The 16,258-nt window shown below is 36.1% G+C and overlaps 1 protein-coding gene across 1 annotated transcript in view; it reads left to right on the forward strand.

The window, feature by feature from the left end:
- Window positions 1–16,258, forward strand: part of CFAP54 (cilia and flagella associated protein 54) — a 123,303-nt gene that overhangs the window by 50,624 nt on the left and 56,421 nt on the right. The window contains 9 exon segments of the mRNA XM_068401872.1: window positions 1,566–1,688; window positions 3,836–3,970; window positions 5,949–6,045; window positions 9,043–9,132; window positions 10,243–10,369; window positions 11,270–11,381; window positions 12,330–12,478; window positions 14,065–14,295; window positions 14,691–14,827. Coding sequence (XP_068257973.1) covers window positions 1,566–1,688; window positions 3,836–3,970; window positions 5,949–6,045; window positions 9,043–9,132; window positions 10,243–10,369; window positions 11,270–11,381; window positions 12,330–12,478; window positions 14,065–14,295; window positions 14,691–14,827 — 1,201 coding nt within the window.

Genomic DNA, 16,258 nt, shown 5'->3' on the forward strand with positions numbered 1-16,258 from the left:
GTTATAGTGATTCAAATTAAACTTATAATGGAGTATACAGTGGGAGAGCTAAATATCTAGGCTTCAAGTTCTTAGTAGCTGCTGAAAAAAAAGCCTTTTATGGTTTTATGTGTACCCAATGCATATATGTTCAGTGTCAGCTGCACAGATTTTGCTCTCAGATATGCTAAAGTAACTGCAGAATATTGATTGTTTCTTCAGGATTATTTTTAAACTATAGTAGAATCTACGATGTAACTTCCACTTGAATGCACATGGCAATTTTGAGGAAAGAAAAGCAGCATTTGCCTATGGCTTTTTTTTTGGAATGTTTACTTCATATACAGTTTTCTTCTCAAAAAAAAAATGTTATTCGATGTTTTAATAATTCAGTCTCTAGTTTTCAGGCATGTGCTCCTTTCCAGAAGCAAGCACTTTCTCTTTGAAAACAGAGTACCTGAATCCTTTCCTGCCATTTCTGAAGCAGCAGACATGTTTTTTAGATTCAGCAAGGATACAGTAGAAACATGCAACTTTTTTTCCCGTAATTAGGTAGTTTTGTCAGGGAGCAGCAGTAAGAGCATGTTCGCTCAATGACGAAGGATGAGGTGACTGTAGTGCAGGCAAGGCACACACTAGCAGCATCTGATCATGGCAGACAGAGCAGGGTGTTGGTAAGAGGATCCACTGGGAGTCCAGAGAAGGTGAAGTCATTGGGCTGGCCCAGGGTCCATCCAGGAGAAAAAGGAGCTGCATGAGTTGGAGCCAGAGATTGGAGACAAGGCTTCAACAGAGATCCAAGGTCCATCCAGGAGACAGAACTGAAGACCAGCACACCAATATCATAGCTCAAGCAGGGACTGAAGGCTTGTGTCTGAGCTTGATTGGGACTCCTGGGCCCCTGGGCAGAAGGTGTGAGAGGAGGGCCCAAGTGGGGCTGCTCAGGGAACGACTATTGGGGCACTCAGGGCCCTGAGAAGTTTTTAGGAGTGTTTAGAAAAAAAAATCTATTTACATACAAGGATAACCTCTTGCTTAAGAAGTCGTTGGCTGTGATGACCTACTAAAGGCACAGCTAGCCACTGGAAATGGCTCCTGTTTCAGATTTCCTAATGAAAGGGAGAAATACTTTATTTGCATGTTCTTTTCATGTCTGATAGAAAAAAAATGGGAGAAAGAAGTCTTTTATGTTTAGAGCATACTGGAAACATTTTTCTTTCATTTAAAATTCTGACCAGCTCAATATATTTTTAAGCATTCCTCTGCTAGAGTATGTCATCTCACTGAATTAAGCATTCTTTGATTTCATGTTAATTAAATCAGCAAAAATATCCGTCATGTATCTGTAATTTAATATCTGTGATTTTATGTGAACATGTCATTTATTCCAAAGGGCTGTGGTTGAAGTCTTGACACTGTTAAATTCAATGGAAATTTATTATTGGCTTTTGTAGAGCTATCATTTCATCCTACCTGTTAGATATCAAAGTATTTTTAAAGTTCACCATCAAATACAACAGGCTGTACGGAGGTACAAACTTGTGTGTTGCAGACTCCAAACTTTGTTTTAAACCTTGTATTTACAGATCCTCATTAAGTGTTTGACTGTCCTTCAAGAAATTCCAAGTGCTACTTTGCAGAGGAGGCAGGCAGGATGTTATGAGAGTATTCAGCATATGATAGCCTGTACTTCATTTTATACAGCAAAGGTATGGTGTGTATTATTGTGCTTACAGCCTGGTTTAAGATATAGCTCTTGTCATTTAGAGAAAAAAAAAAAGATTTTGTAAGCTGACCTTCAGAGTGATATCTTAGAGAACCAGCAGTCTTAAACAGTAAAGGTATAGAAATATTTGTTAGTATCTTTGTATCAGGGCATTTTATATAATAATGACATTTTGACTTTTTCATAGAATTGAGAATTTTCATTTGTTCAGAAAATAGACTGTAACTATCAGTCCATGACATGAAATCTGCATTTTATATCATTGTGTGTATTTTTACATTTAAGGTAGTACTATTTTCAATAAAGCCTATATGTAATATATAAATTTAAAAGTTTATTTACTGCAAATATTCCATATTTATAGTTTTAATCAGTTTAGCATATCTGGCTTATTTGCTAATTAGATACAAGAGACTTTATACTGTTTAGTCCCACATGCTGGCAGGAACATAAACACCTTGACTTTTAACCATAATACATATCTGTAGATCACATTTATGATTCAGATACTCAATCTATTTAGTAAGATAAGGAGAGACGTGGTACCAGTAGGTTTTTTTCCTCAGGTATAGAGACATGCTAAAGCACCCGCCATGATAAATGTATGGTGCTGAAAAAGTCGGCTTTCCTCTAGCTTTGAGTACACCCCAGCTAAGAGCTCATACTGAAGCTGAGCTGTGGCTGATGCTTTGAGGGATTCCCCAGTGTTGCTAATCCCTTACCCCGGTCTTTATAGGATCTGATCTCTGTGCTCACCTCAAGACCAGATCAGTGTCAAATATCCTTAAAAGTACACTGCAGGAAGGCCCAGTTTTCATTCTTTCTATAAAGATGAGTATTTTAAGCCTTAGCGTTGTAATTTTCTTCGTATTAATCAATTATTTCATGGCTGTGAGGGCAGTGTCAGGGCATGGCAAGGGCTGGGCAGCCAGGAGCTGAGGGCAATGCCATGGCTGGCAGGGCAGCATCTGGCAGTCGGGTTCAACCAGGAGTTGAGATCATCAGGTGAGTTTGTGGTGATGAGGCAGGTCTGAGCTGAAGCTGGGAAGTCAATCTGCTGGTCAGGATCAGATCCGTGAGGGTAGCTAGGGCCAGACACAGCCCAGCAGGCTGCTTCATCATGGTGGGAGAAGTTGGAGGTCAAGCTGAGGGAGTCAGTCCACGGGTCAAGTGTCCAGAACAGTGGATCCATTGCCAGGCCCAAGCATGGCTTGGAGGACACTGGAGACCAGCGTTCCTGCCACACCAGAGCTGGCAGGGACCGTAGGCTCAGGTCTGAGCTGAAAGGGAGCTCCTGGCCCCATGGAGGAGGGCCCAGGTGGAGGCTATCAAGGCCAATAAAGCCTATTAGGAACCCTGAAACCTTGATATAGTGTTTGTTGTTGGATTCCCCAGCTAAATGACTGTCTGCTTGTACTGCTGATTTTTTTTTTTTATACTTAGATATAGCATTTCAACTGAACAGCATACAGAATAGCTAACAGAATGGGTGAATTGAAAATACTTCTGATTAATCCATGGCATATAGTTTTCTGTTGAGTTACAGTCAGGCCATGTACTGTATTTATCCTAAAGTAATCTACACACTTATTTTGTATCCTAAAGACAAACATCCTAATGTGAAGTTACCTTGCATATTGTAGAAGCACTTTGGCCTTTAGAGCTCTATCTAAAGAAGATAAAACCATCTAAAAACATTCCCTACACTGCTCATTTATAAATTTCATAATTTAAAAAATAAATTTCACCACTCCTTTCACTAATACAGTTGGGATTTTCAAATGTGCACTTGATATCAAAGAGGTAAATGAGGATCATTTAGTTACCCTTTATATTCTTTGATAGCAGTACTGCCTGAGAACAGGGAGAATGTCAATCAATCACAGCGATCTGGTTAAATTTTTCTATTCTCTGAGGGATAGGTTAAGCAGAATTAGAACACATAGATAACATATCTGCAATTCCAATTATTTTACAGGTCTATAGTCCTGTATTTTTTATGAAAGGAAACTTTAGTATTGAATAATTAATTTCTATTTATAATATTTGTGCATTTTGACAATTATAAGTAGACAATAATGAAACATTACATGTTATGAAAAAAATATATAACAGATGATTCTTTAATAGGTACTACGTTCATGGAAAGAATATGAACTAGCAGTAATTATTGTTAACTACGGGAAAAAATTGTTGGATTCCTCGCCAACAACCTCACCCTGCCTGTCAGGAGCTATGAAAGCTGAAGAAACACACACTAACAAAGTTGTTAAAGTAATTTCTCTGATTTTTACTTTTTCTTTTCTCTAAATACTATATTCTATTATTTTGAAGACTACATTTATTAACTTTCTGGTTTAGTAGTGATTGTATGGAATAAGAGTTTCCTTGTAGAATATGAGTTCCCACAGTACAGTTGAGAGACTTCTATTTAATTGTAGCCATCTTTGTTAAGACCAGTTGCAGATTGCAGTGGGTACAGGGTCTCGTTGAACTGGAGAGGGGTTAGCAATATTACAGTTCAGAGCCATGAGGATTCTGCAGATATTTATACAAGCATCCCTAACTGATTGTTGTGGTTTAACCGCATCCGACAACTGAGCACCACACAGCCGCTTGCTTACTCCCCCATGGTGGGATGAGGGAGAGAATTGAAAGGGTAAAAATGAGAAAACTCATGCATTGATATAAAGACAGTTCAATAAGTAAAGCAAAAGCCGGACACCCAAGCAAAGCAAAACAAGGAATTCATTCACTCCTTCCCATGGGCAGGCAGGTGTTCAGGCATCCCCAGGAAAGCAGGGCTCCATCACATGTAACGGTTACTTGGGAAGACAAATGTCATCACTCCAAACATCTGGAACTTCCTTCTTCCCCCAGGTTTTATTGCTGAGCATGACACCATATGGCATGGGATATTGCTTTGGTCAATTGGGGTCAGCGGTCCCGGCTGTGTCCCTTCCCAGCTTCTTCCTGTCACTTCCCAGCCTCCTCACTGGTGGGGCGGTGTGAGAAGCAGAAAAGGCCTTGACTCTGTGTCAGCACTGCTCAGCAATACCGAAAACATCTCTATATTATCAACAGTGTTTTAGCACAAATCCAAAACACAGCCCCACACTAGCTACTGTGAAGAAAATTAACTCTATCCTGGCCAAAATCAGCACATTGTTCTTCACATTTAGTTTCCAGGAATGCTTTATTAGAAAAAATAATTAAAGAATTGTATGAAAAAAGAAGTGCAAAAATATCCTAAATAGCATAGAAACTTGGCCTCTCATTTTATGTAGCAGATGGTTGAAACTGAGTCATAATAAGAGAGTGACTTAGGAATTGTGGAGACTGAAATATATTTCTCAATGGAAGAGGAACTTTCAACCTCAAAGACCTTAATACTTAAATTAGAAAGAGATGCAGGAGGTTGTGAGGATTTCCCGCAACTTAGAATCACAGTAAAATGATGATTCTCTATCCTTTTTCTGTCTGTTTTTTCTTTAAATAATTTTAGAAGAGATTTTACTGGAGAGGAGATTTGAAAAAGAGGTAAGAAAGTAGGAATAATGAGAGAAGAAGAAAGTAAGCAGTCTGAGCATGAAACTGAGAGATATTAAAGGGAGGGATAAAAAGTCAATCAGCTTACAGGGAAGGATTTCTGTCAGAAAATTTGTAGGACACTGATAGGATCCAGGACAAAATTTTGTCCAGTGTTTATTGCTGAGTTTGTGTTAGCTGCTCACACGTTCATACTGAAAAAGAGAAAGGAATCTAAGATCATAGGAACAATATAATATCTTGAGCCAAGTAGGGCTGACTGAAAATTACATTTTTACTGAAGTGAAAAAAAGAACAGCTTGCTTTCTAGAGGAAGATTTTGATTCCTGTAGACAGTAAATAATCTGCAAAAGATTATTTTCTCTGGAAAACAACATATTTTGTCAAACAATCTGTTCAAATATGTTGTTGTAGAGGCATATGGGACTTCCCTAAAAGTTTATTTGGTGGCAGAGCAACTCCACTGACTCCCTTGGAGATCAGTCAAGAATGAATCATAGCCAGGTCTTTGAAGCCGTACTAAAAAATTTATGAACAGCAATTTTGTTTCACTCGTAAAGAGAAATAAGACAGTATTAATGAAATTATCAGATATAGAATTAGAAGACTTGGGAACTAACCTAAACTCTACTATTGACCTGCTGTTTTTAGTTAGGTAAAAGCTGTTTTCATAACTAAGTATTGGATATTTCAGACCCCTTCTGCAAAGACATCCCATTTAGCTGCAATGGAAAAAGCAACAGAAAATCTAAGTGCTCTTGAATCAAATCTCCTCAAACTGACAAAACCAGGTGGGTGTACTATTAAAACATTTCTTATCTTTTTCTATGGAATTTTCTATGGTTTATTTGTAAAAATGATTTACCTAAGAAGTACTTTTATTTCATATCTCTTCCATGTAAGTTAACCAAAATCATAATTTCAGTGATCTTATTTGTACCTGATAGTGATGTGTATAATGACTTTTATTCATCTTTTTCATAATTTCCACCAAAACACTCATTCCTTCTTAGAAAAGAATGGGCATTTTTGTTCTATTCTGCAAATATATATGTTCTCCCAATCTGTGTAAATTGGGTTCCATGTTATTTAGGCTTGCTTTATCTTCCTAGATCAGAAAATGCAGTGGCAAAGACCATTGTCCATTTATAGCATGTCTTTCTATCCTACCAGTTCTAATAGTAATGACGACTGCAGGAAATTTTGGTGGAGAAAAGGCTTCCTGAAGAAAGTTAACAGAAATTGTCCTTTTTGTGAAGGAATTGCATGTATACTAGCATTTAACTACCTTGTAATTCAGGAATGAATATATCAGCTTTAAAATATGTTAGAGTCTGGATTAAGCACAAGAATTTTCAGGCTAATAGTTCTGCCAAAGTTAGATGAATTAATAAGTAGGACTTATAAAGGAAATTTGATTAGAACTTAAAACACAGATCCACTGCTGATGTTTTTCCATGATATTTACATGGCATTTTGTACTCCGTGGAGCCTGCACAGAATCATAGAATAATTTAGGTTGGAAGGCATTTCTGGAAGGCATTTATTCCAACCCTCTACTCAAAACAGGTACAATTACATCAGGTTGCTCTGGGACTTGGCCAGTCTAGTTTTGAATCTCTCTGAAGAAAGAGATTTTGCAACCTTTATGGGCGACCTGTTCCAATAGTTGACCACCCTTAGGGCTAAAAAGGTTTTCTTTATGTCTACTTAGAATTTTCTGATTTCCAACTTGTGTCTATTGCCTCTTGTGCTATCAGTGAGGACAGTCTGTCTCCACATTCTGTATTCCAGGTGTAGACTCCTCTTAGCCTTCTCTTCTTAAGACTGATTAAACCCAGTTCTCTCAGCCTCTTCTTGCTTTGTCATGCACTCTGGCTCCTTATCATCTTGGTGGCCCTTCACTGGGCTTACTCCAGTATGTCAATGTCTTGTACTACAGTGTCCAAAACCAAATACAGTAATCTAGATGTGGTCTCCCAAGTGCCAAATAGAGGGGAATAAACACTTCCCTTGACGTGCTGACTATGCTGCTTGTAATACAGCCCAGTATGCAACTGGGCTTTGCTACAAGGGCACACTGACTCATCTTCTCATTGTCGCCCATCATCTCTGTATATGCATTTGTCTTAGAAGAGAAAGAATTTCTGTAATAAATAGGATAAAAAGAGTGACGCAAAAATTCCATTCATCTGTGCACTGATCCTTCATTTTTTGCTGCTGACATTGATGCCTGCATTCCTGCAGAACAAGTTACAGAATGAGTGGATTCTGTAAGTTAATTGAAAATTACATTGATAATAAAATGATGTTCCATTCTTACTTAATAGAATGTTAAATTAATGGGTTGATCGGTTAGAGAAGAACACATTTTCAGTAATTGGCAAATACTTGGCGGCTGAAGTCTGTTCTGTTGCTGAAATAGCATATTCGTCAATAAGTTTCAGATACAAATTGAAGAGGAGTCTTTTGCTGAGGCCGTGCAAGACAAATAACAAAGCTTAAAGCTGTCCTTACAAATATGTATAAGTAGTTTAGGACAATCAATGTGCACACCTGTAGGGCATACTGTTAAAAATATTGTGGAAAAAACCTTGTCATAAGAAATCCTTAAAAGTGGATCAATGCTTAGCATTCCATTGATGATAGTCTACGAGAAAAATGAAAAAAAGCTGCATCTACCTCTTTCATAAGAAACTGAGAAAAACAAAATATTTCATACTCAGTACAATTTAAATTCCAAAATTTAAAATTTTAAAAATTTTGGGAGGTATTATTCTTTGTGAAAATGCTCATTTGAAGCAATATATTTTTGAACTTGTCAAATAGGAGAGAGTAATAATAAAGGATGTGACTTGTCCTAAAAAGAAAGTTAAAAAAAAATCTGCTTGTCCTACTGGCTGTCCTGTTTAGTTGGACATTATTTGCGTTCAACAGACTTCAACTGACTCTTACCACTGGAGGGTGTAGCTATTGATCCACTATCACCGTTGGTTGTTCCAGAGTGCATTTTTTAACCTCGCTTTTTTTTCACACACTAGCTGCATTGATCTTTTTCAACCACGGAACTTGCCTAAGCACAAAATCCTTAGGTCATGTTTCTTTATTAAGGTAAAATAGCAACTAGGACATGTAACATTGTTCTGGTGCTCATTAGCTGGTAATGCAGTTGTGTTTAACTCTCAGAAGCTTGAATCCAAGTTATTGTTCTCCTATATATTATATATACTATTTGTATCTATATATTGTAGATATTATTTACACCTATATCTAATATATTATTTACAGAATAGCAATACATTTGTATATGTATATTTATAAAAATATTTAGATGAAGAAGAAAAAAAAAATTCCTTTACCTACTTATGCTATCCATATGCCGAGCATGTATGTAAGCACTAGTCACTGGTAGCATCATGTGTTCAGTTCATGCTGTATACCTTTAAATACATTCTGGGACATGTCCTTACTGCACATCCTCCTCCATAGATGATTTGTATGGACCCTTGTTAGACCTCTGATGAACTCCAGACATCTGGCTCATTAGTCTAGCAGCTGGAAGTTCATCACTCACATCTGTAAGCTCTTCATTGTTTAAGTGGCACAGTTACTTACGTATAAGAAAAGAGCAAGTTTTCGAATTTCTCTCTGGATGACAGTGAGAGATTTAAAATCAAACTCTGTGCCAAAGAAAGATTTTTTTAGTCTTCAGTTACGATTCCAGGTAGAGTTTCTATGGTACACTGTCACTGCTTGTCATAATGGATTCAATTTGGTTATTGATGTAGCTTATGGATCAGAGCTTACAGGACAGGAAGATCCTTTGTTCCTCTACCCTGTAATTTCGTGTTGGACATCAGACAGTGCATATCGAGAAGGTAGGATAATTGGTGTTTATTTTAATTGTAAAGGCTTCATTACTTCAGAAAGTTGCCAGTAAAGCTATCTACCTCTTGCTTGGAATAAGCTCTTGGAAACTTTCTCTTCATTTTGTTCTCAAATATACAAAAACAAGTAAAACATAGCTTAAAAAAGTTCTTAATCTAGTCACATTTAGAAGTGTAGAAATACTTGCAACAAATTATTTTAGATGTTGATGTTAAGTATATAAAATATTAATATTTTAAATAATTTGAGTAGTGTTTATTTTCTAATAACCTTAAAAATGAGCTCATTTTTTTAAAGCTGTGTCAAGTTTTCAAAGATTCTGTCTGTGTGGAATGTTCTTTTTAAATTCAGATACCCCATTTTCACATTAAATTATGTTGCTGAAAGAGGAATTCACAGAAGTCTGGGTACACTTGCGTTTTTGAAACAGGATTTAAGATTCTGGTATGTGGCCTTTGCCACTGCCCTATTTTTTTTTGATACTGGTGTTCAAAATAACAATGTAAAATCAGTATAGCTTTCAGAGAGGATAAATATTTATTTCTTGATGGTAAAAAATTATGAAGACAGCCAAACAGTAAAAGCAGTTTGAAAACAATTAAAGCTGCCTAAAATCTACACAACACAGCTCCACTGCTGCAATGAGAACTGTGTGATGCTTGTACACTAATGTGACTCTCACTGAGAAGAGCAACCTGAGTGAATACAATGCAGTTACTTTGTTTATCCAGGATTTTCTGGCATGTGTACAATTAGGCATGTTGACTATCATTATAAAATATTTTTGCACTATGTACTGCATGATACAAAAATAGTTCCAAACTTGTTTTCTCAGTCTCTAGAATATTTGTCATTCTAGGAGCCTAAATAGAGTGATCTTGTGATTCTGGATGCCCGGTCACAAGAAGAAGTATTTAGCAACTGCTATTGTGTATCCTGACCTATCTGATTTTAGTATCAGTATGCCTTTTCTTCATCAGCATGCAACATGACATAAATATGTGCTTTGAGACATACATAGCTGTAATTATAGCTAAATTCGGAAACCTGTTACATCATAAATACAAAAACTGTGTTAATTATTTGTTACTTCATTGCAGTGATGAAATTCAGAAAGAAATCACGTTTTCTTGAGTTCTTTGTTCAAGTTTTGCACAAAATCCTGAATGAAGAGAAGTTTGAATGCGTTCTGGAATGGGCAGGCAATGTGCAAGTTTACTTGAAAAGGTAGATCTCTATTACATTAGTACTGAAAAACGACTACTTAGGTTCACCAGTGTCACAGTTACAGCATAAACTCTAAATTGTACCTGGTAGAAGACCCATCTGGGGCCATTTCCATGGCTCCTAGTCTCCAGAAGTTCCATGAACACAGAGGATTATATACCTACAGAAAATATTGTATTGTGACCTCATTATACATGGAGACTTCTCCCTTGGCTCTGTCTCTTCAGAACTCCTGTCTACCATCAGAAATTTCCTTTTCACAAAGGATTTTCCTTTTCACAGCCACCACTTGGTAATATGGCCATTTGCCATAGTATTATGAGACAGTGGGATAACTTAGAAAAGTATGTTCGGTTAAATGAAAATTAAACTGATCAGGGCATACTGTAGTGTCTAAAAAAATTCTATACTGAAAAGATAAGTGGAACTAAATTGTAGACACTTACCTAAAAGGATTCCAAAGAAATTTTGTTAAAAAACAAATTATTCACCTTTGAAAGGCGAATAATCAATAAAAAGGAGATTATAGGGAATAGGAATTGCTGTTAGAAAAGACCAAAAGAATTGGCCATGAAGTTCTTTGCAGAATTCCAGAGTAGAATTTGGGTAACGAAGCAAACTGTCCTGTTTTACTAGGAGTTAGGAAGGCAAGATAGTTGTTGCCTATAAATTCAGATTTCTATAATAAACCTTGAAAGTGAGCACTCCCTGTTTTTGAAGGGGAAGAAGGAAAGAAAAGCTTCTGAATTTACAATTCCCAATGGAATAGGAATTGCATGTGCTTTACCTGTTCCCAAAGATAACCCTTTAACTATGAAAGGAGTTTAACATGATAATGATGATGATGATGATGATGATGATGATGATGATGATGATGATGATTTTAACATTGTTTGTCAGGAGGAACGACTGCCTTCTCTGTATCAACGGAATTTCAACACAAGAAACAAGTTCTCCCACTCTGCCAGAAGGCACGGATAGATACGCTACAGGAGTTGTGGAGTTTCAGAAAGTGAGTTTTACTTTTAAGGAGGCATGTATGTCTTTACTGGGCAGCAAGACCATAAGCACAAAAATAAATTTTTAGAAGCTGTCTCATAAAAACCTGAGCTAGAGACGTGCTTAATTACTAAAATTTGGGATACGAAGTCTAGTCCTCAGCTCACCTTCTTCCTAACACTGGCAAGAAAAGTTAGCATGGGATTTATCTGAAAGACCAACAATTGTGAGGTATTTGAGATGAGTGAGAGCAATGCATTCCAAAATCAGTGAAAACTTGCCTTTCACCAGCTCCCTTTAGAAAAACCCATATGTTAATAGGGAATGTCTTCGGTACCATCACATTAAGAAAAGGAGATCAGTTTAGGCTTTTTTGTACAATATGTTGAACTTACACTTTTTCATGAGTAGTTGTTCGTGATTAACTCCTTGTGCATAGATTCTAATTGCACAATAAAGACTTTTTCTTCAGAATTCTTTTAAAATAATTTCTTGCTTTTATTGGAAGGCAAGAATAATCTTAATGGATTTTTATTGTTTTGGAGGAAGAGTTTTCTCCCTCATAACCCTCTAGTAATGCTGTAATACTGCTAGTGTCTGAGACAGATTAGAGGAAGGGTTTTCTGTCTCAGTTTTTGCATTGCAAAGTTTTACTATTTATAATAACAGGAAAAGAACTATCATTATTTTTGAGATCATAAACACTGGTATATGGAAGAAAATATTAGGGGACCTGACTGGCTTCCTAGTGTCAGTCATTTGAAATATACCTTCCAGAAAAATTGTAAAGCTTTCTGGAATATTAAATATTGCTGTCTTATTTTGACAAACATTTCCAGAATTTATTTTCTGTTCTGTTCCTGCATAAGCCAAACTGCTGTATACGTCAAGTAATTGATAATGTAGGTATAAATAAGTATTTGAAGTATATTTAAGATTTCCATGGAACATTTTTTTAAAGAGTGTGGAGACCTCACCTTTAAAGAAACCAGAGGCATCAACTTTGAAGAAACCAAGAAAAGCAGCCTTGAGTCCTATTCGAAAAAGACAAACTCTTAGACAGTATTTCGTGAAGCATCCAAACATAATGAAATCTCCAGAAGCACAAAGGTAAATGAACATGAGTTGTCAGGTTCATATATAGAACTAAAATATTTTGACTGAAATTTAGTTTACAATTAAGTGTGTATTTTAAAACTTGTTTCTATCAAAGGGATGAATTTGTGCGCAGTTCACTTTTCTGTTTTAGTTTGGTATAAAATTGTCTTCCACTCAAGAGAACAAAATCTATCTCATTTTTGTTTCAGAGAATAACTGTTGGAGATTTTGAAGTCTTTGTATTAATAATCAAAGACTGTATTTCAGTTGTGTTAGCTTGAGCATGTTGATTCATCATGGTGGAAAGCTTGTTAATCTGCGTACTATAATGCTTTTCAAACTGTGTTGGGGAGCTTACCTGTTAGAAATCTAATAAAGAATGCTTATCTGTTCCTCATGTTCAGGTAGTTTCAGAGTGATTTTTGTCATCCTTTTGCTAGCCTTTTTGGATTATCTATTCTGTAGCTTTCGGAAAACTGTTTCTTGATAGAAACAAATGAAAATTCATTCTCCTCTTCTTTTAGCAGATAATGGTATATATTTGGTTAACTTGCTAATAAATTCTGACCTAAAGAATTTGTAGTGTTCATTACCTGGTGCTTTGGTCACTTACTTATGCTTCCAGCGATTAGCAAGTAGAAAACTAGAAATATCTGAATATAAGCAATCACATAACTGATTCTGTAAATGTTTTAAATAAAGAACCTCAAAACAGTCTTCCATACACTATCTTCTAAATATTTACCTACACTGTCCATTTTTCTTCCTCAACAGAAAAACCCCCACCTTACTTAACATGATTTTCATGGCTTTCAGTGGAAGAGGGGATGTTTAACTTATTCTGGGCTTTTTGCTTTTTTCAGCTACCTCTTTTGTATCTTACATAATAATATTGCTGTATAATATAATCAACATTGTATATGGTATACTGTTCTGCCCACATTTTAAAGGTGGAAAACAGGCAGAAGAATAATTTAGATTGATAAAGGGATCACTTTACAGTTTATAAAAAAGGGAAAAATGAGATTTGATTTGACTACAGCATTGTATGTGTGCCAGGTAATACAGAATTGTTTGACCTGGCAGAGAAACATAAAGAAAATCTATGGCTGGAAATTAAAGCCAGGCACACACATTTGTAATAAAATGTTTTCTTCACATTGAGGATGATTAACTCCCAAAACACAGGAATAAAAGGAATGATCCAAATTTACAGTTTACTAGTAGACACTCCATCTCCTGAACAGACTGAAACACACTGTATCTGCTATAGTAACCTGTTTGGATGATTCAGGTACAAATAACTTAAAACACAGAGCTAAACTTTTTGTAAGTACTAAGACAAATATCTTATGGAAGTTGGTAAAATACAAGGTAGGATTTAGTGTGTGTTAAGTGCACTTAAAGAAGGAAAGCACAATTGCTTTTCTTGACTGCAGCAGAAATCCTTTTGCTAGAAATACGTTATATGCTTCTGAGTTAATGCATGTCTGTGAATGTGCAATAGGATATTTCTGTGCATCTTTACCATGATTTTCTTTTCTAGACCTTCAGGAAACACATTTTCATTTTTTGCTACTTCATATATTTTGGTTTAGGAAATGCAAGCAAGTGTTGCAAAAACTAGCTCATCAAACCTTAGTGGTACTGCTGAAACCAATTGTGAGTAATTACTTAAACCGAAAGAAGTTTCATCAAATGTGTCTTGAAGAGATGCCCTGGAGGTCTCAGATGAATATCTATCTGGCAGTTACACACTACAACTTGTTTAAAAAGAAACTGGAAGAGCAATATAACATTGGAATTTGTGGTTCACAGCAAGCGGACAGGTATATCTTACTGCATTATCAGTCATCGTTATTAATATAGATGTTTGTGTTATTGCTATTAATGCAAACAGATCTGAATTACAATATCATCACTCAGTATGTCATATGAACAGTTCAGCTTCCAAATGCAAATTGATTTACTATGTAACAAGTTTTGCTTTCCATCACATGGCAGGTGACATGCACATTTTTGGTTGCTCACTTGACTGGTCAGAGAAAGTTTTGAAATATACTAAACTTTTGGCTATCATTCATTATTTCTGATTCCTAAAGCTGCTGGAAAGTAACCAAAACTCACTTTTGAGAAACTGAATTTTGTGTGTGCATATCAAAATTATTTTAAATATTATATCTGGGGTTTTTTTGTGCTTTCTTCTTTTTCTCCCATTCTGCAGTTACAATACTTTGGATCCTGAAATATTCTCACTAAATAATTCTGGCACTCTAGTGGTGAGAGAAGCCATAGAGAATAACATGAGAACACCAACTCCTCTTCTCCTTATAAAGTCAGGAATGACCGAAAAACAAACTTGTAAGAATTTTTAATGGGTGAACAACTGGAATCAGTTTCAACTTAACTTTTTCTTTCTCTTAATTTCTATCTTGACCTCCATCGTTGTTTCTCCACATCACCTTTGGAAAAACCACTCATGTCAATTTAAAGAGAAGATGTTTCTGGATTCCAAAAGTGTCTTCTGTATTTTCTTTTTTTTTTTTGTATACGTAGTATAAAAGAAGTTTTAGTCAATAATGGGGCATTTATAAGAACTCTGAGCATTGTTTATTTTATTGAGAAATATGTTACTTTTTATCAAGTGGTTATTCTTTATCCTATACTTTAGTAACAAGTTTATAAATTCTCATAAATTACTGATACTAGCTTTTGGTTTGCAGAAGCCACACTACCTAGACCTATTAAAGTGATAATATTCTAGATTATTCTAAATGCAATGATAATTTTAATCAGTTTCTGTGGTTGTTAATTGGTCTGTAGTCTCCTTTAGATTTCCTAACAGGTCAATAATTTCCTGGGTCATTCTGTAAGTCTTTCTTAAAATTATAGACTGAAGTTTATTATTATCTTTCAAATTTTAAGTAGAATAATTTAGGTTTCCGTCTCTATTGCTTGCTCCTCAGTGTTTTCTTGTGGCAGAGGCTACCTCAGGATCAGTTTTTTATCTTCTACAACTTCTACTTCAACTCTCTGTCTTTCATATTTGACTGTTCTGTTATCCCAGCTATTTTCAATAACGTCCTTTGAAGTTTCAACAGGAGCCGAAAGGCTCCTGTTTGTAGGTAATTGTGAAATATAGGACTTTGATTACCTCAGACATTGGTGATAACATACAAGGCAACGCAAAGTAGTCTGCCTAGCCATGGTAAGTTCAAGAAGAAATCACAAGCCTGATCTTTGCAATAGCGCTTCAGGGAACACATTCTTGCCACAGCTGTAGAGAGCAAAATTCTCCTATCATTCAATGTATGACTTCCTTAGGTAGGAATCAACCATCCTCTTTGCTTTTTCCAAGGAGATGTGACAAAAGCTAGCAGCTGAATTCACTGGTTCTCTTTGCAACAGCTGACTTTTAGTTACACTCTTGTCTTGATGCTTACAAGTCACTGAGAACTGAGTCAATGAAAGTTGCTGCAAACTAATGATGAAGATCCTGTTTACTACCTCCTAGCCTTTGCACCAATTCTGAATGAAAGAATTTCATGAAGTGTGTGGTTTGCCATAGAGTTCAAATACTGTTTAGCTTGAAATTACCTTCTGCCTGAAACCGATAGCTCAGGTATTACTGTATCCCACTACCACAAACCTTTGTGCTTCCCCTTCGAGGATGTTTGGTATTGAATGAAATAATGAAGCAATTCCACACATACCACAGAATTTGTCAGAAATTTTCCCTTCTTCATAACTTCCCCTTTTAAGAGGCCTTGGTTTCGGAAAGGTTCTTGAGAG

Source organism: Nyctibius grandis, chromosome 5, assembly GCF_013368605.1.
Source record: "Nyctibius grandis isolate bNycGra1 chromosome 5, bNycGra1.pri, whole genome shotgun sequence".
Taxonomy (NCBI): Eukaryota; Metazoa; Chordata; class Aves; order Nyctibiiformes; family Nyctibiidae; genus Nyctibius; species Nyctibius grandis.